General features: G+C 39.7%; 1 protein-coding gene across 4 annotated transcripts in view; it reads left to right on the forward strand.

The window, feature by feature from the left end:
• Positions 1–24,746, forward strand: part of DDC (dopa decarboxylase) — a 101,536-nt gene that overhangs the window by 28,930 nt on the left and 47,860 nt on the right. For all 4 annotated transcript variants that reach the window (XM_069958524.1, XM_069958523.1, XM_069958525.1 and 1 more), the window contains exons 5-10: positions 2,586–2,720; positions 13,422–13,565; positions 16,339–16,405; positions 19,933–20,027; positions 22,146–22,213; positions 23,829–23,905. In XM_069958524.1, coding sequence (XP_069814625.1) covers positions 2,586–2,720; positions 13,422–13,565; positions 16,339–16,405; positions 19,933–20,027; positions 22,146–22,213; positions 23,829–23,905 — 586 coding nt within the window. The remainder of the gene's footprint in view (positions 1–2,585; positions 2,721–13,421; positions 13,566–16,338; positions 16,406–19,932; positions 20,028–22,145; positions 22,214–23,828; positions 23,906–24,746) is intronic.

The following is a 24,746-nucleotide window of genomic DNA, read 5'->3' on the forward strand; positions in this document are numbered from 1 at the left end:
TTGCGATTTTACAGTTTTCCTAACCTCTGTCGGCTATCTTATTGACAGAGCTAATTTCCTCCTTTTTATACTGTCTGGGTTATCTCTCAAAGCAGTGTATACTTAGCAAACACAAGGATACACAAACACACAAAGGCTACGCTGGGCTTTTTCAGGGATATGTGAATGGCTTGCTTGCAGTAATATATTAAATAACACTCCTAGAAGATCTTAGTCAGGATTCATGATAATAGTCTTTCATTAAATATCTCCAATCCTCTCAGGCTGTCGTCAGAAGACATTAGATCATCATGGAGCTGATGTCACTGCCTGATAAACCCGATACTAATATCCACAGAGACATTGCTCGCCATTGTCTGTTCCCACTGGAGCATAGGATTTATTATTAGCAGTAAATATGGGGGAAAAGGACTTTTTCGGTTATCAGTATGATGATATCACACTTACCATACAGGACATGTCTGCTTTTGGTAATATTGTATGCACAAATAAATGAACATATTAAGCATCTTGGTAAACATGGACCGATTTAGAGGTAAAATCAAATTAGAATTGGTCTTCTGCTTCAGTGTGGAAATCCAAAAAAAAGATAAGAAGGGTACATCAGTGCTGCTTCCTCATTGCTTGTTACTTTTCTTAACTCCTCTTCTTTAGGGCAGAGCTGTACCATTTTATCCACAGGGGTTCTGGGGTAGTCTGGAACACACCTCCTCTTACGTTGGTTCAGACTTCCGCTCTGTCCCTTTCCTCTGAATTTGACACCAAAAAGTGGAGATACACACTGATAAATAAATGTAGATGGAATGCAGCACACTATCTCAGAAAATATAGAGAACCACAAGGCAAGAAAAAAGTCTGAGAGCGATATAAAGTATGTACATGCAAAAGGTAAAAGATAATTTATATTTAAATGTAGACTAAAAACATTCTGTTTACAGAAAGTTTACAGCCAGAGCCAGAGACACACATCCATGCATGTACAATCAATGTTATAATACATACTGCAGCTGGCAAGGTCCTGCACAATAATGTAACATAAAACCACATACACCAAATTGTATCCTAAAAAAATCTAATTAAAAAAATAAATATATATATGTATATATATATATATATATATATATATATATATATATATATTAATAAGGTGTCACAGTGCAAGTAATAATAAAGTAGCTTGATATGGTATAAACGTGTATCCATTATATCATATAAATTTATGTTTATACCATATTGAACTACAGTGGTGCCTTGGATTACGAGCATAATTCGTTCTGGGACCATGCTTGTAAAATTATATTGTAACTCTTATAAGAAATCTTATAAAAAATCAACTCCCATTAGAAATCATTGAAATGCAGACAATTGGTTCCACACCCCAAAAATATTTTTTTTTATTATGAACAACTAGTGTGAGTGTAAGTGCAGGCACATTATAGCAGGAATGGAGTGGATGGAAAACACAAGAGCTGACAAAGACTGCAGGGGGCATGGAGAAATGAGCAGGACATATGTGGGCACAGTATAGCAGCATTCTCTGTACGGGGAGAGATGGGGTTACAGCTATGAAGAGATTACCTCCACAGTCCTGTCCCCGATGCAAGCCCCAGCCTGAAATGGATCTGCTATGATTTGGAAGGTGAGGGAGACTTTCTGGGTCAGAGTACAAGGCTGTAGACCCTGCTATGCAGACCATTCCCCTGCCCCACTCCCCCTTCCCCCTTCCACCCAAAAAATAGATTTCAGTCTATATTTACATTGTATGTGCTTGTTTTCTTGCAGTTTTAGGCTAGGTTCACACTATGTAAAAACAACGGCCATATTTCATAACAACGGCCGTTGTTTTTACATAGTGTGAACCTAACCTTACCGAGGTAGGGGAAAATGCAGAAAAACCAGCAAATGTGAACAATGTCTGAATGGCTTCTATCTTATCCCGCTTTGGAGTTGGGTTATTTCTCTAAATCCTAAGCAGTCAGCTTAATCCCATGCATTCAGATTAATAATGTCAAAGTGTGTACACCGCATCCACTGTAAATTAAGAAAGTGTAATGAAAGGCAATAAACTTCAACTTCTAATGTAGATCCAAACTATCCATATCCATATTATATGGGGATTTAGATGTCACAGAGGCAGGGAGTTTCCTCCACTAAGGATGTTCCTTTATCCCATCTAGGTCTAGTGGACCAAGCATATTCATGTACTTTATGGGCAGTCACTGGATGTTATTTGTTTGAATAGCTGCCATGCAAGGCTACATTTCTATATGGTCAGACATGGCTTCTCTAAGGCCTAGAGAAATTACATCAGCAACATCAAGCTCCCAATTAAAAGGTGAAATCAACTGTTTTCGCAGGCAAAATCTGTAGTGAATTGTTATTCAAGGAAAGTGGATGAGATTTCCGAGCTCTCTATCACATGCTGCAGACTTCTTTCATAAGGAAAATGAGCATTCAGGTTTCAAATCTTACAGCACTCACTCTGATGCAAAAATGCTGTACATTCTCATTGTAGAAATCTACATGAACCCACAATCTATGGGATGGGAGGGACAAAACAATAAATGATGTCCTTTCTTTCTTAGGGTACTGCAAGTGAAGCAACATTAATGGCTCTACTAGCTGCCAGGACCAAAGTTACAAGGCGACTCCAAGCTGAAAATCCTGAGTTGAGTGAAGCAGAAATCGTCAGTCGTATGGTAGCTTATTCTTCAGATCAGGTTTGTTATGAGATTATCAAGTAAAATAATATAAGTAAATATTTTTTAAAGCACTTTTAATCTCAGTGCACTATACATATGAAGAAGGTAAGTAGGTGAACATATAAGAAAAGACACAAGTACAATAAAGTAACAGACTGGTAAAAAAAAAAAAAAAGTAGACAAGACCCTGCCCATGCGGACTTTGAATCTTCAAGATAATAATAAGGCTGACGTCAAATATGGTAATTTTTTTTTAACTAATACTACCATTTCTATGCCACAGCCAGAAATGGTTTCAAAAGAAAAGAGAAATATAAAGGAAGGCTATACACTATTACTTCATGTTGGATCCACTTCTGGCTGTGGAGAAAAAAAAAACAACAACTAGCCTTAGGATTTACCATGAAACTTCTTTTGACTACCCCAAAAATTGGATTAAATGGGTTGTCTGGGGTGCATGTGGCTAGCATTGTGTACAATGTCCAGTTGCTGCTATATGTTACAGATTTTGCGGCAACATTGGGCAGCTATTGGACATTGTGGCTTTGCCTGCACCCAATGCTTGTGACATGCACAAATACACATACAGGTCAGGTTCACACTATGTAAAAACAATGGCTATATTTCATAACAACGGCCATAGTTGTGCAAAGAATGGCCGTTTTTCACAAATAACGGCGCTGTTTGCACAAGTCTGGTCGTTGTTTTGAAATACAGCTGTTGTTTTTACAAAGTGTGAACCTGGCCACAAACAGTATAAGACACCAGTGTTGGACAACTTACCCACAGACACTACAGGTTATGCAGTGGGACACTGTAAAATCAATCAGTTAATGCTGTGAGATGCTTCATTTCCCTGCAGAAAAATATTTCATTTTTTTCTGGTGATTAAAAACTGACTGGAAAATAATCCAAGAGGATACTTCACTGGGAAATCTAAAAATGGACAGCCTCTTCGAGAAACAAGAGCTATGTGCAGAACAAGAAATTGACCTTTTTTGTTAATATATTACTATAACTTTGCATTCATTTTGAATCTATTCATTGCAGTTTTGATCCAGGCATCTTTTTGAGACATCTATTAGAAGCCACCTTTAGCATATTAGTATAAATTAGCTTTACTACAATCATTGTAAATGTTATTAAGTCATATCTAGATCATTGTGTTACCACAAAATCCAATCTGTTCCCTTACTAGCTCAGGGCATATTGTTATATTTAATTAGAACAGGTGTAGCCACTAGAATTTTTATTTAATTATTAGTTTCCTCTGCAATTATTTATTCTGCAGTTTTATTGGAACTGGCTTCAGTGACAGCAGTCTGCACTGTATCATTGCGCTGGTTTTATGGTGTTTTTTTTTGTCAATTATCCTTTTTCCCCACGCAAAATCTATCATGCTTCTGGGTATGGTATTTTTTTCATAGCTTCTTAAAATAGAAAATGGGAAAAATGGCACTCACCAATGAATGCAACTATTCAGCAAACACTATAGTTTGAAACAAACAGTCGAGAGCATCTGCCATTTCATGGTAACTTTGCTTCTTCCGGTACATTAATAAGGGAATAAAATACATATTATAAAAAAAACCTCAAGTACAATGAACTTAATGCGGTTCAGGGAAGAAAAAGAGCGCTGCACCTCACACCTATGGCTGATACTAGTGCCCCTAGGCTAAATAAAAAACACATCAGAATTTTGTGTATGAATTGATCAAGCCACACTGCCCCATGTACCATCGTGCAGGTATCTGATACACATGGGTCCCTACACTAAGTCCACACCGTGCCAGTCAGTGGTTACCAACCCCGCAGGCGTGCACAGTCAGGGAACGGGGGCCATGGGACGGCCCTGCGACCCCCATGCCACAGGACCAGACCCAAAAACACCACACCAGACCCCGGCCAGCACCGCCGGCGGAGAAGGTCGCCCCCAAACAGCACAAGTCTGGATGAGGTATTGCGCTCACCATAGCTTCTGCAGACAGAATGGGAAAAGACAGGAGGGATTAAAACCATGTGCACCATGTGCTGTAAATGTAGCTGAATAAGCTTTCGTGTCAGCCATGGGTGCGATGTGCAGCCATTTCTGTCTTTTTGGCTTGTGCATATTTTATGTATTCTGTCCCTTTTTTCATTGTGGCTAGCACTCGTGCTGTGTAAGACCCATGTGATCCAAATTAGCAGGAAGCACCTGTGTACATAAGGGGAGGATCTCCTAGTATTCTCCCATTCTACCTGCAGAGGAATGGAGAGAGGTAAGAGCTTGTTCACACTTGTGTTGCTTGGCGTCCACTTTTTCCGCCGGTGGCGCCTGCGGGGTTCAGGGGGGGCCCTTTTGGGTCTGGTCCTGTGACAATGGGGTTGCAGGGCCAGTCCGTGGCCCCCCTTCTCTGCTTGCGCACGTTTTGCGGGGATTGCGGTCGCTGACCGGAACAGTGATGTTTTTTGGTTAGGGACTCATGTGTATCAGAAGACCTGCACGTGGTACATGAGGAAATATGGTTTGGCCAAATTATATACTAACTTCTGATGTTGGTTTTAAATGTAGCTGAATAAGCTTTCGTGTCAGCCATGGGTGCGATGTGCAGCCATTTCTGTCTTTTTGGCTTGTGCACAATGAACTTAATGCAGACTAACATAGATGGAGAGAGTACCCTGCCCGAGAAGGCTTACAATCTATGAGGAAAAAAATCTATAGGTAAAAAAACTCAGGCACAAAATAAGAGTTACCACTAGGGATGGGCAAGTTTACAGTGCAAGCAAAGCAAAGTGCCTCGCTAGGCTTGGCCTTTGGCTTGTCAGCTGTACCCAGTATCGCTCCACTCCAGGTGCCTAGAAAAGTTGTATCCAGTTCTCGTAAACTTCTCCCTGTTTTCCAGGACTGGATCCAGCTTTTCCAGGCACCTGGAGTGGAGAGGCACAGAGTTCAAAGGCAGCCAGCTGACAAGCCGATTGCTGAGCCTGGCTTTGCCAGTACTGTAAATTCCCTTATCTGTAATTACCTCAAAAAATGCATGTTACATTTTAAAAAATACTGTAATTTTTTCATCTTTCAAAGCAAAGTTTATTTTAAAAATAATCATGGGATAGGGAAGGGTTAAAAAAGAGCAAAACGGGGAGAAGGGTCGAAAACTATTAACATGGCACAGATTATGGATAACATTTGGAACTGATTACAGTCACCAATAAGAGCAAGATACAGGCATGTGATATGGCGGCTCACATAAGATAAGCAATAACTTTTTTGTTGGTGAGCAATGTCTATGTCGGTGGCTAGCATAGTGGTCCAACAGGGACCAGATTAAACTGTAATTAAAATTAGATGAACACACAGAGCAGGTTCCAACTTCCCTGGTGGGACTTGAGTGCGTGCATCTACAGGGGAGAGGAGGGAGTAGAAATAAGTCAGGGACCTGGACTTGTAATTAGGTTGTCTCAACAAATTCTAGCCATGGTCTCCAAACCTCATAGTGATGGTCTACTTTCTCATTTGAATCGACAACTAACTCTCCATGTGGCACAAGCAGATGTTTTCTTTAAATCGATCTGTTATAATGGGTACTCAATCAGATTTCCATAAACCGGGGGTGACAGACTGGGCTGCTTGGAGCAAAAAGTGCAGAAGACCTTTAGACAAAACCTTCAGTCTGTGCGGTATTATGGATAGTAGAAGGGGGCCTAGGTTGTTAACCAGATGCACCCCTTCCAGAAAGACTGAAGTTTTCTACGCCCCCACTAGAAATTGATTTCTTGTGCACTATTGAAAAAAGTTCATTTCTGACATAGCACAAAGGATTTGCTCCAAGCTGCCATCTGGAAGGTGCAACCAAATCTTCCTCTCTCAGCCTCTCACATGGCAAGGTGCACCCTCGGAACTTATATTCAGTAATTGTATATTAGAGAGACCATCTGGGTGGGTGGAGTTGTAATGTAATTCTTCAAACAGGGAAAAAGTGCAGGTCAGAGGTAACCTGGATAAGTGATTGCCCACTCAGCAGTCAGTGTCTGGGGCAGTGTCCCACCCTGGTCACTGATTGGCTGAGCAAGCTGCCATTAAATAAGCATGTTCTTTATTTCCAAACTTTTAAGGCAAAAAAAACAAACAAAAAAAATCATCAGAAATACAAAAAAAAAAAGGTAAACCATTCAAAATCAGGCAAAAAGCTGGTAGATTTTCTTAAGCACTTTGCATAATATTGCCTTTTTTCTATAAACATCACCTTTTTTTTAAATTGCTGGAAGTAGTACATAAATAGGTCACATGTTTATTAATTTACCATTCACATAAAAAATCCCATGTTTGCCCTATTGGATGATTTCCTGTTGAATAAAATAAAAACATTATTACAAGTAATCATTCCATTTTTAATTGTGTCAAAATTGCATTTTATGGCTTAAAGTGTCACTGACGTTATAACTTTAAGTCAGCAGTAGAGGTGATATAAAGCAAGTTTGCAGTTTACATTCATTATTTTTTATATTTAGTTATCTTGCTGCAAAACAAAGCTATACTTATCAAAAATCCAGGTCCAGTCTCCTGAAGGCAGATTTTTAGACTTGTGCTGGCTGAAAAAAAAGAGACTAAACACATGAAGTCTGACCTATAGAGAGTCACAGCTCAGTGAGTCCATCAATCACATGACTGCCTTCTCTGTGAGCGCAGATGACCTGGGAAACACAGGACTTCCTGTATTTAGACTCTATAAAAATAAAAAAAAAATCAGAAAACAGAAAGTGCCGTGTTTTCCATGATTACTAAAAAAAAATTAATTAATGAATGTATATTGCAAACTTGCTTTATATCACATCTACTAATGATTTAGGTTTTAAAAGTTATAACAGTGAGACTTTAAAATACTGTGTGTGAACATGGCTTAATAGTTTTTTAGCAGATCATTTTCTGTGACTGTGACATGCCAACCTCACTGACATCATTGCTGCAGCCTATACTCTGGATGTGCTGTATTCAATACATTTTATAATCAAACAATTTTATTACATCATTTTGCAAATAAAACCACAAAAGGAAATGGACATGAATGCAAAAATATATTCTATTCTCTTGTATATTTTTGAGTTTCTTGTCCTGTTTTTATGTAAGTTTCCTTAATTTTAATCAAAGGAAAATAAGCTTATACACAAATAATATAAAACTATCCACAGCATATTACACAGTGGCATTTCATATCTGACACATGCACTTCCTTTTCATGTAGATCTCAGCTTTTCGGTTACTGTTTTGTAATGTTTCTTCAAATAAAAATAAATGTGCTTCCAAAATGTCAGCAGCTTATTAAAGTCTATTCCACTGACACTGGTCAAATAGAAAAGCTATGATGTAGGGATGAAGTAGAGTACATGAGGTCCTGCAGACTTCCTGTGTAATAACAGGATTAAGCTGGGTGTATTTACATTGCTTTAGGCTATAAGAGGCATGAGAGATCACTTTGGTTTTATTTCCTAAAAGGGCAGCTGCCCCATTCTTCCTCTGTCTAGCTGCAGGCACCTGCTGAGGGAATTGTTCTTTGTACAGACACTCTGATAAGAGATGGGATATGACAGCTCTGCAGAATGTCAGGGAATACTGGCTTACATCAGAAATAAGATACTTTTTAGGGTACCTTAACCCCTGTACCAGTGACACATAAGCAGAATAGTTTTCAGTTCTTAGGAATATAAGAAAAAAAAGAAAAATATAACAAAACTGAAAAAAGTTCTATTAACTTTGTATGTCTGAATGTTTGCAAGTAATTATCTGCGATCCATCTAAATTGGCTGTATAATGCGCTATACACAGTGTTAGGCTGGTTTCACATACAACAAAAGGCAGCACATGTTCTACAGTTTTCATTTTCACACACCTAAAGGATGGCTAAGAACTGCGTATGTTCAATCCACATTTACAAAGTCAACTAGACACTTTTTTGGTCCTTAAAAGTGGAGTAATATAAGCCAAGATAGAATTGGTGTAAAAATTTAAAAACCCTTTTGGCTCATAAGCTACATTCCCTAAAATGTTGGTGCATGTGCAAAATGCCCCCAAAAAACAAGCACATGTGTAAAATGGGCAAAAATTATAAGAATCCACCACAATAGTAAATCCATGCACAAACAAGGCAGCCTGTCTAAAAGTAAGCTAGTGCAAAGAAATACAGTTTTCCTATATTTCCCCCAGTCTGGGAATGAGCTGGGGGGTTGGAAAGATTTTTCTAAAAGAATAACTGTTTTTGTTCACAGTTACCAATCACAGTCTAGATTTTAGTTTTCCTATTTAGCGCTGTTTAAACTATTTGCAAGCACTGTAGCGGAGCAGGGGCACTGATGTGGTGGGGCTTCTTGTTTTAGCTACTGTGTCATTGTGCCTGCGCTGTCTTCTTCACCAGTGTTCGGGATCTGTCATTTGTGCGGCACAACGCAAGTGAAGAAGACTGTGCAATGTCACAGTAGTTTAGAACAAGCCCGGCTGTGTCAGTGTTCATGCAGTGTTGGACTGGGCCATCGGAGGACCGAAGGATGATCCACCTCTTTGGATCACCACAACGCATGCAAAGAGCTTAAACATTGCTGGGGAGCATAAATCCCACCCAGGGGCATTGCTAAAGACTAGGAGGGTAGAGAAGGAAGACCTGAGAGGTGTACAAGGCCTACGGTACGGAAGCTGTAGGCCCTGCCTCTTTGACACAGCTCCACCTGAATAAATGAGCTCTTTTAACCCTAAAGACGGCACCAGGAGCAATTTGAAACAGATAACAGTAGAGCACTTGATGTCACCAAATGAGTTCTTCCAATGGTTTGGGGGGGGGGGGGGGGGTTACAGATTTGCTTTAAGGCTATATTCACATACTATAAAAACAACAAAATTTTTTTAAAATAAAATGAAATAAAAACAACGGCCATTCTACCGTGAACGGCCATTGTTAAGCGCTACCTATGGCCAGAAATAATGATCATGATCAATAAATCTGTCCGTTGGTAGCATTGAACAGTCATTCACAGAGGAGCGGCCATGGTTTGCAGGGCTGGGGAGTTTGTAAGCCGTAGCTTCGACTCAGACTCCTGAATTTTATCCGAGTCCGACTCCAGCTCCTTCATAAATTGCCAGTCAGACACCAGGGGACTTATTTATCAAACTTCTTCCTAATATCCTACATATGCTGGGGCGACTTATGAGTGAGTAAGGCAAAGATATACTGTAAGGCTGCCTTCACACACACTAGATCTGCAGCGGATTTCCACTGCGGATCCAGTGCCCATTCATCCCCATGACAATACATACTCACAGCGGGAATGACATCCCAATGCACGAATGTAAATAACCCCCTGCCGGCCGGAGCAAACATTACCTGCTCCGCGATTTGGCTTGCTTCGGGGGTTCTCGGCTGGACGTCCTGCTTAACCAATCAGTGGCTGCGGCGGGGCAGCGCACTGATTGGCTGAGCGGGACGAGCAGACACCGGTGTAGCAGACCAGATTAACCCCCGTCCAGATTATACCCGGGTATAAAATGGCCTAGGCCAGAATATACCCCGGGGTATTAAATAGCTTAGGCCAAACTATACCCCTCCAGGCCAGAATATACCCCGGGGTATAAAATAGCCTAGGCCAGAGTATACCCCGGGGTATAAAACAGCCTAGGCCAGAGTATACCCCGGAGTATAAAAAAGCCTAGGCCAGAGTATACCCCGGGGTATAAAACAGCCTAGGCCAGAGTATACCCCGGGGTATAAAAAAGCCTAGGCCAGAGTATACCCAGGGGTATAAAAAAGCCTAGGCCAGAGTAGAAAATAGCCTAGTCCAAACTATACTCCGGGATCTAAAATAGTGTAGGCCAGACTATACCCCGCTGTATAAAATAGCCTAGGCCAGAGTATACCCCGGGGGGTGTAAAATATCTTAAAATAGACTATATCTCTCCAGGTCACAATGTTATCACTTCACTGGTTTTCTCACACTGTCTCTACTTTGTTAAAAAGTGCGGTGTCTCCTATCTCTGCAGGGCTTCCAGGTCACATGATATGCTGATCCATGTATTACACATCATGTGCTGATCGCTGTATTACATGTCATGCGCTGATCCGTGTATGATGTCATGTGCTGATCGTTGTATGACAAGTCATGTGCTGATCGGTGTAGGACACGTCATGTGCTGATCGGTGTAGGACACGTCATGTGCTGATCGGTGTAGGATACGTCATGTGCTGATCGGTGCGGCATATGTCATGTGCTGATCGGTGCAGCACACGTCATGTGCTGATCGGTGTAGTATATGTCATGTGCTAATCAGTGTATTACACGTCATGTGCTGATCGGTGTATTACACATCATGTACTGATCCATGTATGACACGTCATGTGCTGATCGGTGTATTACACATCATGTACTGATCCATGTATGACACGTCATGTGCTGATCGGTGTATTACACATCATGTACTGATCCATGTATGACACGTCATGTGCTGATCGGTGTATTACACATCATGTACTGATCCATGTATGACACGTCATGTGCTGATCGGTGTATTACACATCATGTACTGATCCATGTATGACACGTCATGTGCTGATCGGTGTATTACACATCATGTACTGATCCATGTATGACACGTCATGTGCTGATCGGTGTATTACACATCATGTACTGATCCATGTATGACACGTCACGTGCTGATCGGTGTATTACACATCATGTACTGATCCATGTATGACACGTCACGTGCTGATCGGTGTATTACACATCATGTACTGATCCATGTATGACACGTCACGTGCTGATCGGTGTATTACACATCATGTACTGATCCATGTATGACACGTCATGTGCTGATTAGATGACTGATTCATTTTCACCCGATAATTGGCCAATGTAAAGTTTAAGTTTCAGGATGTTATGATTTCCTTATATTATGAACAGCCAAGTTTTTCTGGTTGAAGGTAATAAAAGTCTATGCGGAGCATTTATCATCTACACATTTTTTTTTGAGCAAGCGGTGCTTTGTATGGGCTGCGCAAAATTTTACGGTTGTTATTCGTTATTAGACGCAAGTGCCTTGATACATCTTTTATGTCTAAGGCTGGATTCACACAGCATTTTTTGCTGTCCGTTTGTTTTTATACATTTTTGTAAAAAAAAAAACGGATTTAAAACTAATCAAAACATATCTTTTTTTAGCGTACATAAAAACGTGGTGGACCATATTTTTGTGTACACTAAAAAAACTGATGCATTTTGATCCCTTTTTTAATTATGGAAGTCAATGGAAAAAACGGATCAAAACGGAGGCACACAAATGCATCCGTATTCTTCATCCATTTTTCATCTGTTTTTTTGCAAATAGTGGATGGAAAAAAAACAGACTGCAAAAATGCAGTGTAAACCCAGCGTAACACAGTTTTGCTACAGAAGCTACGCTAGGGGAGGATTTTGCGCAAAAAATGAAAATTTGCACATGATAAATCTAATGATAAAAGTAGTTACTAGAAAACCCCGCCCCCTCCCAGTGCAAACATTGAAGAAAGGTGCAGGTGGAGGAAACTGATGGAAAATAGTGCAAAACCCTTAATAAATCTTGCACAGATTTTGCACAAATCATCTTATTAGCAAAAACTGAAACTAAAACAATAGTGCAAACACAATGATAAATCTGCCCCAATGTATTTAGACTTATAAGATTTCCATCAGCAGCTTGTCACTTATCTCAGCAGACAAAGCCGAATCCCCAATAAAATGGTGAAAAAGTAATTCTTGTGTCTATCACTCAGTGCTGATGATTTCATGGGGGTATAAAATGGCCTGGGGGGGTATGAATTGGCCTAGGCCGAAATATACCCCGGGGTATAAAATAGCCTAGGCCAAAATATACCCGGGGTATAATCTAGCCTAGGCCATTATAACGGGGGTATACTCTGGCCTGTTACACCGGGAACCTCCCAAGCAGACCGATCGCAGGGCAGGTGATGTAAGCAGATTTATCAGCTCTCTGTCAGCGTCCATGCTCCTGAATCATCCCGGCTCCACAGAAACTACCCACTCAGCCAGTCACTGACTGGAGCCTTGTCCCGTCTCACTCACTGATTGGTTGAGTGTGTATTTCTGAGTGGGGCCATGACATTACAGGATTGGGAGCACGTCAGGGGAACCTTGAGCCCTGACAATGCACTGCAGGGGCATGGGGACAGGAAAATAGGACTCCTTTATTACAAACCCACCACTCCCCCCCCATTGATTTATCACTGTTGGCCAAAATACCCAGAATATATCTTCTCTATATTACACAGGATTTCTTACTGAGGAACATTCATTAAAATTCATATGAAATTTCAATTTTAAAATTTTGAAAGAATTTTTTAAAGGTGGAGTCAGTATATTTTCTTTAACTCCAGCCAGCTCCGACTCCACAGCCCTGGTTGTTTGGACAGTGTGTGAACATACCTTTTAGGTGTTTTAGGTTTTATGTAACTTTTTTCCAGCTTTTAATTAAGACCTCTCTGACCTCAGCAGAAGGAACAGCCATACCAGTAATACAGCAGTGCCTTGCATTCTATTTCAGTACACTTGTGTAAGTTCTATAGATTAGGGATCCAGACCACCAATTAGTAATTCATAGTCATTGCTATGCCATTTCTATTTAGCAAGGTTAAAGTTTCTCATTAAAAAGAAGGATTATTCCCAAACAACCCATACTTCTGAAACTAAAATCTGTATTTTTAACCGCAGGCTCACTCTTCTGTGGAAAGGGCTGGTCTGATCAGTGGGGTGAGAATGAAGAAGATTCCGTCAGATGAGAACTTTGTACTTTGTGGAGAGGCTGTCAAGAAGGCTTTGGAAAAAGACAGGGCAGAAGGCCTTATTCCAGTGTTTGTAAGTAAATTACAAATTATTGAAATTATTTTATCTCAACCATTACAACCACTTTAAAGAGGACCTGTTAGCAGCTAATGGTGCCTTTACACAGAGAGATTTATCTGACAGATTTTTGAAGCCAAAGCCAGGAATGGATTTGAAAAGAGGATAAATCTCAGTCTTTCGTTTATGACCTGTTCTCTGTTTATTGTTTGTTCCTGGCTTTGGCTTCAAAAATCTGTCAGATAAATCTATGTAAACGCACCATAAGCAGGGGTATAAAAAGCCCATGGCAGGATAGTGTTTCTCATTGTAAGTTCCGTAGTCCTCACCAGCCCCAAGATATAAGCCTTTTTAAAATTATGTATTAACTAAAAGGTGTCAGAAACACATTGGGGCAGATTTATCAAACTGGTGTAAAGTAGAAATGTTTTAGTTGCCCCTAGCAACCAATCAGATTCTACCTTTCATTTCTCAAAGAATCTGTGAGGAATGAAAGGTGGAATCTGATTGGTTGCTATGGGCAACAAAGACAATTCTACGTTACACCAGTTTGATAAATCTCCCCCATTGTACATTTGAAATAAAGGTGTTTAACCTCTTATGGCACCATCCCATACAGGTATGTCACAGGGCCAGTAAGGGCGTATACAGATGGTTCAGGATGAGAGACCTCTCTATACCTGGCAGCTTCTGGCTGCTATCAGGAGCTGGGGGCTGCCATCTATTTAACCATTTAAGATGCTGCATTTAAATGTCCCTCACATACCTTCATTGGTAGTCTGGTGACCAGATTAGCTCCTCGCAGGGAGATTGCAGGGAGCTGATCCAATGTTGGTGCAGCGCAAGACCTCCCAGGCTGCCTAACATCGGTGATTGCTTCAGCTTTACGGCAGCAGGCTTAAGCAATCAAGCCCTGGTATAATGGATCAATGCAGTACATACAGTATGTCCCACATTCATCCCTATGAGCAATCAAGGTATTGCTTATAGAAGTCCCCAGGGGGACAACAAAAGTGTATAAAATAAATAAAAAAAAGTTTTTTAAATTAGAAATGAATTCATCCCATAATAAAAGTTTAAAATCACACCCCTTTTCCTATTTGTAAATAAAAAATGTAAACAAAAAATAACCATATTTGGAATCACCAGAACTAATAAAATTATCACATTCCTGATCTTACACGGTAAATGGCATAGGTGCACATGTAGAAAGGGGGATTGTGGGAAAGTTTCTGCACAGTTTCATGGCAACAGCAGGGTCACAGTTCAGAGAGGAATAGAATAGATATACATAACACGTAAGTTTTACCACATGGCGAACGGTGTAAAGATAAAACCACCCACTCACTCCCATCCACACCCCCCCACCACCACCACCACCACCACAAAAAAAAAAATCACCTCACAATTTTTAATTTTTTTTTTTCAGTTTCAAATTTTATGTGAAAGTGGAGAGGAACATTACAAAGTAGTACAATTAGTATAACAAAAATGCTGTGTAAAAATGAAAATTGTCTTGATCACTAAGGGGTTGTTGGTCTGATGGTGAACAATAAAGGGGTGGGTGAGGGTAGACATACTGTACCAATTAAAATAGAAATATTTGGATTGGATTGTTATTTAAGCCCTGAATAGATACCTATAATTGCTACTAGCTTTCAGAGTGTTGTGCTTCCCATTGCACAACGTTGGTGAACACTGTATATGTATATTTTATTCATATCTATGCTCTACACCACAAGTTGCTAAAGTGTGGATCTTGACCACCAGGGTGGTTGTTGAAGCCATACAGTCATACAGATGTAGCCTGTGGTAACTTTAACATGGGTGCGCTACTTTGTTTACATGGCGCATTTTCCAATATTGTTGGAAGCAAAGCACACACAGGCCAGTAAAAATAATCACTCAGACAAGAAATAAATTAATTCTTTGATATCAGGTTCACCTAACTTTATCAAGATGGTTGCATCCCCAAACTAAAATATGTCTCTAAAGTATTGGCTGCTAGGTGTCTAGAGCAGACAAAGAAGTTTGGTCATTGCATGTGCTATGTGCAGGAGAGTCTGAGATGTGTGCCTGCAATCTGAAGATAGTAGATAGCGTCCACAGTGCTGCAATGTAATCTTCCCTGTTTGCTTCTCTGCAGCAGTTCAGTGTTTTCACCTTTGTTGCAGTGATGCTACTTTTTTTTTTTTTCATTTCTGCTCACATGGCATCTTGCCTAGTACCTTGCCTAATAGTGTACTGTGTAAGGCATCAGCCCAGATGGTGTTGCAGATTTAGTCCATTTCACCAGAACTTTCATGTGAAAGAAGAAAGGAGTATATGCTGTGCTGGCTAGACCTTGTGCGAGTACTAATGGCAAACAGCCCAGCTTTGTTCCCTCCCCCTGTATTGGAGAGAATAACAAATAGCTATGCACTATTGAGGGGAATCTATGTAGTTCAATAACAGCAGTGAGCGCATTAAAATCACATTGTCCCCACTCTGAATGTGACAAAACAGTGAAGGTCAGAAGCAATGTGAGAAGATATTACTTTACCAAAAGAGGAGTAGATGCTTGGAACAGACTTCCAGCAGATGTGGTTGGTAAATCTACAATAACAGAATTTAAACCTGCCTGGGATAAACATATATCTATCCTAATATAATAAGAAGGGAAATACTAAGGGCAGACTAGATGGACCCATTGGTATTTTTCTGTTGACAATCTTCTAAAGTTTTTTTTTTTTAATCTTTTGAAATGACCGATACACTTTAATATATATGTAATTTGGTATTATTGCAGGTATGTGCCACCTTGGGGACAACACCATCATGTTCTTTTGACAACTTAATGGAACTGGGGCCTATTTGTAAGCATCAGTTCAATTATATTATTATACATTATGTTTTTATTAATGAGTAAATCACTTCTATTAAAATTGGACAAACTGTTACTATATACCTGGATCATGAAGTTCTACTAAAGCCTATTCTGTAGACAGAACCACACGAATAACCCAAGTTCAACCAGGGGATAGGAAAGGATGTGGATGAAAGGAAGGGATAAATACATGAAGTTTCTTTCCCTATACTGGTCTAGATGAGAGTAAAAACACCGGCCTACCCTAAAATGGAAAAAAGCCCTTCCTAATAGCAAGTGTTAACTAACTAGCTCAATAATTAGAACAATTAGAACAAAAAATTGCCCTCCCACATGCACTGTTTGGATAATTCTATAACTTTAAAAATCCAATAGTGTATCTGCAGAAAAGCTGAAAGTATGGGTACAAACACACACAGCAGATACGCAGCAGATACGCAGCAGATTTGATACTGTGTTCAGTTATTTAGATCTAATCTGCTGCGTATCTGCTGCATATCGCAGCAGTAAATACGGAGCGTATATGCCGTGTGTATTTGTACCCTAAAACCTTTCATACAGCTACACTGAATGCACTCTATAAAGGGGTTAAGGTGCGTTTACACATAACGATTATAGTGCGAATCAGCGCGATAATTATCGAATTCCAACGATAATCGTATGTGTAAACGCAGCGAACGATCAAACGACGAATGAGAAATCGTTCATTTTGATCATACAACATGTTATCAAATAGTCGTTCGCAAAAAATTTGCAGATCGTTCCGTGTGAACAGTCGTTCGCCGATTTAACCAATGTGCGAGATAGGCTTAAGCGATCGCAAAACGATTTTCCGTATGATATATTGTACTGTCTAAACGCTGATCGTTATGAAAAAAAAATCGTTACTCCGTCATCGTTAATCGTACGATCGGGCCAATTATCGTTTCGTGTAAACGCACCATTATTCGGTGCTACAAAATCATGACCGCTTTCTTCCTTCACCCAAACTTGTCTCCAGTTTGGGTGTAGGTTTTGTAACTTAGTGAATAAAGCTTAATTACATACCACACCTGACAAGCAGACAAGAGTAGTGCTGTATCTGAAAGAAAGTGGCCATGTTTTTGTAGGGCTGGACTTAAATTTACTGCATCGTAAATTGCTGTGATGCTGTCAGTTCAGGTCAGTAGATTTGCTGTCAGCACAGGACATATCACACGCATCTGAAACTAACCTGAGGGAAAATTTCAAAGCACACCTGACTCAGGAACTACAGGGAATTCACAGACAACTCCACAGTAATGGTGCGTTTACACAGAAAGATTTATCTGACAGATTTTGGAAGCCAAAGCCAGGAATGGATTTGAAAAGAGGATAGATTCCAGTCTTTCCTTTATGACCTGATCCCTGTTTATAGTCTGTTCCTGGTTTTGGCTTCAAAGATCTGTCAGATAAATCTGTCTGTGTAAACGCACCATAAGGCTGGGTTCACACTACGTATATTTCAGTTAGTATTGTGGTCCTCATATTGCAACCAAAACCAGGAGTGGATTAAAAACACAGAAAGGATCTGTTCACACAATGTTGAAATTGAGTGGATGGCCGCCATTTAATGGCAAATATTTGCTGTTATTTTAAAACAACGGCTGTTATATTGAAATAATGGCCGTTATTTACTGTTATATGGCGGCCATCCACTCAATTTCAACATTGTGTGAACAGATCCTTTCTGTGTTTTTAACCCACTCCTGGTTTTGGTTGCAATATGAGGACCAGAATACTGACTAAAATATACGTAGTGTGAACCCAGCCTAAATCTGGAGCATTTTGGTGCATATTTCTAATAGCAATTTCTAAAAAAAAAAAAAAATAGAAAAAAGCCATATACTCGCCAGTGTGGACACTACCCTGGTCCTTCACCTGTCTTTACATCTGGCTACAGTGAAGACACATTGACACCTGTGATTGCTGCAGCTGTGGTGTATGGAGAAGCAACGTCTTCCCTGGAATCCAATAAACAGAAACTGCAAGGGAACAAGGCAAGCTTTGGTCCAGTAGCAGCAGGTTTGAGTATATAGATTTTTAATTTTTCATGATCAGCTGTTTGGGTTCACAAAGGGAAATCCCAACAATAAACACAATTTTCACTCCCTGTGGATTTTGCTGCAGATCCCAATGACTTCCATTGAGCACAATTATGCATCCATTATGTGACATATTAATGTGCTGCAAATGTAAAATTTCACTCTTCAATTTCCATGTAGAAAAATTCTCCAGCATGTAAATGACATTTGTAAAGTTGTAAAGCTACTGATTTGTAGATATTACCTGTGCAAATCTATTGCTTAGGCTGGGTTCTCACTGCGTTTTTGCAATACGCTTTTTTCATCCGTTTTTTGCAAAAAACGGATGAAAAAAAGGGATGCATTTGTGTGCATCCGTTTTGATCCGTTTTTCCATTAACTTCCATTATAAAAAAAAAACGGATCAAAACGGACAAAAAAAGGTAGCCGACACCACTTTTTTTTTTTACAATGGAAGTCAATGGAAAAATGGATCAAAACGGCTGCACACAAATGCATCCGTTTTTTTCATCCGTTTTTTTTTTGCAAAAAACGGATGAAAAAACGGATTGCAAAAACGCAGTGTCAACCCAGCCTTAAATCCACAGTACTTCTAATTCTGCCCACATGCACTCTTTTTTTGATGGATGTCATTTGGCCTTCGGAATCTGTTGGCGCTATACAAATAAATATTAGTATTATTGGCCTCAGTCTTTAAAATAGTAATTAAGATTACATGAATGTTGCTTGCCGTGTTTACTTTAGGTAAGCATTGTTCACAGGCTGCAGAATAATATTTTTATTACAGTTTCGGAAAATCACAACAAAGCTATGTTCCCACACTGACAAAATTACAGCATGTTTAATTGGACACCCATCATTTAAAGAAGAGGTCCGCTGGGGGGAGTGAAAATTTATATTGGTCAGGGGGTGGGGGAAAAATAACAAAGAACATGCTTACCGGATCTCGTGCCTGTGCTGCATCGTCGGGCTCCTGTACCCCACCGGATGTCACTTTCTCCCGGCTGCGAGATACGTCACAAACCAGCTGCAACATCACTGAAGGGTGGGATTTAGCATATTCAACCAATCAGTGACTGCAGCGAATGACGTGCAGTCACGGGACAGTAAATATAACTTCTTTATTGTGTTTCCCCCCCCCCCCCAGACCAAAATTATTCCTCCAGCCCGCCTCCCCCGCCGGACTTTTCCTTTAATGGAAAATAACGGATGTTATTATTTTATAACTGTGTCTGTTATTTGCTGTTAAATGACAGCTGTCCAATATAAACACCTGTGTGTGAACATATTCTAAAGCTGTTGTTTTTTGCTTGTGATTTGTGCTTCAAAACAACAGAAGTATCATGAGGTGTTTATAGCCTGTGAAAAAAATACCTTTATGTATACAAGTTACCCAGTTAGACATATCCAATATTTAGTATGTGGTTATGTATCAGCAGTTTTTCACCTACAGGTAACACAGAAAATATATGGCTTCATGTTGATGCTGCATATGCAGGAAGTGCCTTTATTTGTCCAGAATTCAGGTATCTTATGAAAGGTGTGGAGGTGAGTACATTCTGTTAACCCCTTAGCAACCATGCACATTTTTGCTTTAATAATCAAGGCCCATTTTTTTAAATTCTGACATGTCTTATTTTGTGTTAATAACTTTATGATTCTTTCATTCATCCAAGTAATTCTGAGATTTTTTTTTTTATTTATCAAAGGGTGTAAAATTTTGATTGGTGCAAACTGCCCACAGCTCCTCTTTTCTTTCACCAGAGCTGGAAGCTGAGCAGTGATTGGTTGCTGCGGGCAGTTTGCATCAGTCTAAATTTTACATGCTTTGATAAATCTTCCCCATGGTTTTTCTAGGTTGATACCTCTAGCGATCACTCAAATTTTGCAAAAATGTGTATTTTTTTTAAGTTTTGACATTCTCTGGGGGAATTTACATTTTCTCCAATAAAAATAAATTTTTGCCCCAAAATTTCAAATTTGCACAAAGAGTACATGGATATAAATACCCCAAAATATGTTACATTGTTTCTCATAAGTAAAGATGTACCCCATATGTGACCATAAACTCCAGATTTGAGAATACAGAAGGCTCAGAAGGGGATAAGCTCCATTTTTAGGGTGGGTTCTCACATAGCAGAATCCCAGTGGATTTAACGCTTCGAGATCGCAGCAGGATTTTCTGCCCTTAACCCGCAGCGGCCCGGTGAATACATTACCGGTCCACGCTCCTGCTTCTGGGGCTCCTGCATTTTCCTGCTGCAGCCACTGATTGGTTGAGTGGGATGTCAGGATGCCGGGAGCCCCAGAAGCAAACCGTTGCGTGGACCAGTAAAGTATTCACCGGGCAGCCGCCGTATGTAATCCTATTGAAACTGACAGTAAGGGAATTGCAGCGGATGTGTGAACCCACCCTCAGGTGAAATTTTGCAGAAATCATTTTTGGTTGTGAAGTGCATTTAGACTGGTGTTTAAGTGTTTTTAGCATTACACTGTAAAAAAAAAAGCTGTGAATGATAGCTGGTTCCCGTAACCAATTCCCTGGGCCTACAGTGCTATTATTTCTGTCAGTCTCTATTGTACATGTAGCAGAAAGAAAAACAAAAGAACAGTGTTATAGTATTTTTCATGAATCAATATTCATATACAACTCCTATAAAAACCCCAGACCCAATATCGCCATTTTGAGGCAAAATGTAAAAATGCAAACATAGAAAGAAAAGATGAAAAATGGAGATGAGATGTACATAATATGCTCTTCTAGAGCAGCTAAAAAGTGAGGAGAAAGTGCAGATACTAGACATAATGTACATTAGTAATTGATCTGTCTATTACATTTCATTTATTGGAACCCTTTTTTTTTTTTTTTAAATCAAATATGGCTTTGCCCATGTGGCAGTACCCAGCACAAATAATGCAGTCTTCCATAGCAATCAATATAAATCCTGTTTGGTTTATCTTGCAGTACCACATTGTGTGTTTGGTAATATAAAACTTTAATATCCTGAGTAAGCGTTAGATTGTCTGATAAGCATAGATGTTTTGTCATGGTAAAAGCAAATGCGGCAATGAAAAGACCCGAGGCAATAAAACAGATAACTCTCATGGTGACGATATAAAAAGAACATTATATTCTGATGAAATAGACAGCTGCAATTTCCTGATCATTTTTAATTAAATGTATTGGTTACTGAAGGAAATTGATGCATCTATGGCAGATAATGAATCCAGATTATCTGTCAATTCAGTAGCTTTCCAGTCACTACTACTTTACTAATGCTGGGTTCACACTACGTAAATTTCAGTCAGTATTGTGGCCCTCATATTGCAACCAAAACCAGGAGTGGATTAAAAACACAGAAAGGCTCTGTTCACACAATGTTGAAATTAAGTGGATGGCCGCCATTTAATGGCAAATATTTGCTGTTATTGTAAAACAACGGCTGTTATATTGAAATAATGGCAGTTATTTACTGTTATATGGCGGCCATCCACTCAATTTCAACTTTGTGTGAACAGATTCTTTCTGTGTTTTTAATCCACTCCTGGTTTTGGTTGCAATATGAGGACCACAATACTGACTGAAATATACATAGTGTGAACCCAGCCTAAGTTAAGTTGCGAAGTTCTTTTAACTATAGCTAACAAATGTTCTCATCAATTTAGTTTGCAGACTCCTTTAACTTTAATCCTCATAAGTGGCTTCTGGTCAACTTTGACTGTTCTGCATTCTGGTAAGTAACAATAGGGTAACAGACAAATATAACACATCTCTGACAAAGATCATTTAAAAATAGTCAGTACACCTAAAAAACATATCTTATTTTTATGATAATTGAAATAAGTAAACATATTTGCAAGAATTTTTGGTGACTTTTTCAAATTTTCTATTTTTTTTTATCTATATAATAAAATATTCCTAAAATCTTTTCACCATTTTCACCACTGGGGCTTAAAGAAGCAGTTCACAAAAAACTTTTATTGCCCCCCCCCCCCCGGGTAGCCGCTGGCGCGTATACTCACCACAGCTGATTGATGTCCAGTGGCGCGGCTTCAATCCGGTCCCGCTCACATCTGCCTCTGCAGTGACTCCTCTTCTCTGCTTTGTAATTGAACGCCAGAAATCACGCACTTCCATAGAGAATGCATGGAAGCATGTGAGATCCGGCGTATAATGACAGGACAGAGAAGAGAAGTCGCAGAAAAAACAGATGTGAGCGCGCGCCGGATTTGAATGGCGCCGCGGGACCGGAACGAAGCTGCGCCGCAGGACACCGATCTGCTGTGGTGAGCATATATGCCAGCTGCTACCCGGGGGGGCAATAAAAGTTTTTTTGTTAACTGCTTCTTTAAAGTGTCAGTGCCGTTATAACTTTCAAAGTCAAGAGTAGATGTGATATAAAGCAAGTTTGCAATAAACATTTATTATTTTTTTGTTATGCTGTAACATAACAAAACATAAACTGAACAAACATAAACTGAACTTACCAGAAATCCAGGTCCAGTCTCCTGAAAGCAGATTTTCTGACTTTGGCTATTTGTAACAAACAGACTAAACACAGGAATGCCAGCCAGTTCAGAGAGTCATACCTCAATGTGTCTATGAATCACATGACTGTCTTCTCTCTGTGAGCGCTGAGATGGCCTGGGATACATAAGACTTCACACAGAGCAAGAGGGGGGGAATGCCGTTAGCCTCCGTGTCATAATGACACTCTATGGAAGGCGTGCACTGCATCTCTCGGAGCTGAAGAATGAACATGTTTATTCTTCAGCGCTCAGAGACGCTGAGCGATGCGTGGCGCGCGCCTCCCATAGAATGTCATTATGACACGGAGGTTAATGGCATTCCCCCCCTCTTGCTCTGTGTGAACGGGGCCTAATTGTAAGCCTCCTCCCTCAGTCTAACCACCTAGATGTTGTGATTAATAATGGGCATGACAGGTTGAACAGACAGAATTTAGTTATCCAAGCCATTGCAGCAGTGTTAGGTGAGGGTTCTGCTCCTGAGACTGCATCATCATTGCTTCACACTGTTTGAGGGACGGATTTCTTAAAATGCCATATGTATATGTCAGATGTCGGGAAGGGTTACATTTGTACCTCTGCAGGGAATATAAAGCTGCACATCAGTAAAAAAAAAATAACTCACCACTCTAAAGATATAAGAAAAAATTAACAAATGCTTTAGGCCATTTAAATTTAAAAACAAAATGGTATTCAAGGGAATGTGGAATTTCACATGAAAGCATTTAGGGCTTTTTTATTGTATTTCTGCAACAACGCACTTTGTAGTGGATTTAGATCACAGCATGATTCCTTACTATCTAATCTCACTTTATAAATCAGGGTAAAAAAAAGATCTGATTTAATCGGTGCCTTCAAAATCGATCCTGTTTATCTTCAATACGATCAACAAGAATCAGGTGAGTAAATCTATTAATAAATTATTAATTAACAAATATTGACACTTTCTGCATATATGCATAGCTGCATATATTAATTCTAAAGTGTGCTCTTGGATATATAGGTGTGGCATTTTTTGCTTCTGCAGACGGCTATTTTAAAGGTCATATTACACGACACAAAATTGAGGGGAAAGCTAGAGCTGACCTGATCCTTAGATCGTCCGTGCACCCTATTGAAGTCAGCAGCATAACACAGAGCAACGCAATGCAGTCCGTCGCTTCACAAATTGTACTCTTTCAACATGTTAGACCATGATCAGACATCAGCCAACAGGTGCTATTACACTAAACCATTATCGGCCAGCTTGTTATAAAGCAGATATGCTCCTTGTGAGCCACAATAAAGGAATAGTAGTCAAGAGCCACATTCAGCTGAATTAAATAGAGGCAAGACATTAAACCTGAGGAAAAAAGAAATCACAAGAATACAAATACTTGGAGATATGATAATGTTAAATTTGACACACTGTTTTGATACTACCCATAAATGCACTGTTTAGGGGTTACAGAAACAGACTATAAATCCATTCCTGGCTTTGGCTTCAAATCTTTGTCTGTCAGATAATCTTTCTGTGTAAATGGACCCTAAGGCGTACGTATTTACTCTTACGCTTAATAATACAGCAGTTGTACAGGGACAACATTTTAATATATGACTGGGGGCTGGATTTTAGGTGTTTTAATTAAATATTCCAACTAATAAAAAGCGTCAGCTGTTTGCAAAAGACGTCCGAAAATAATGATCATGTTCATTATTTTGTCATTCATGGTAAAAACGTCTGTTATTCAATACATTGTG

The sequence above is a fragment of the Dendropsophus ebraccatus genome, chromosome 2, assembly GCF_027789765.1.
Source record: "Dendropsophus ebraccatus isolate aDenEbr1 chromosome 2, aDenEbr1.pat, whole genome shotgun sequence".
NCBI lineage: Eukaryota > Metazoa > Chordata > Amphibia > Anura > Hylidae > Dendropsophus > Dendropsophus ebraccatus.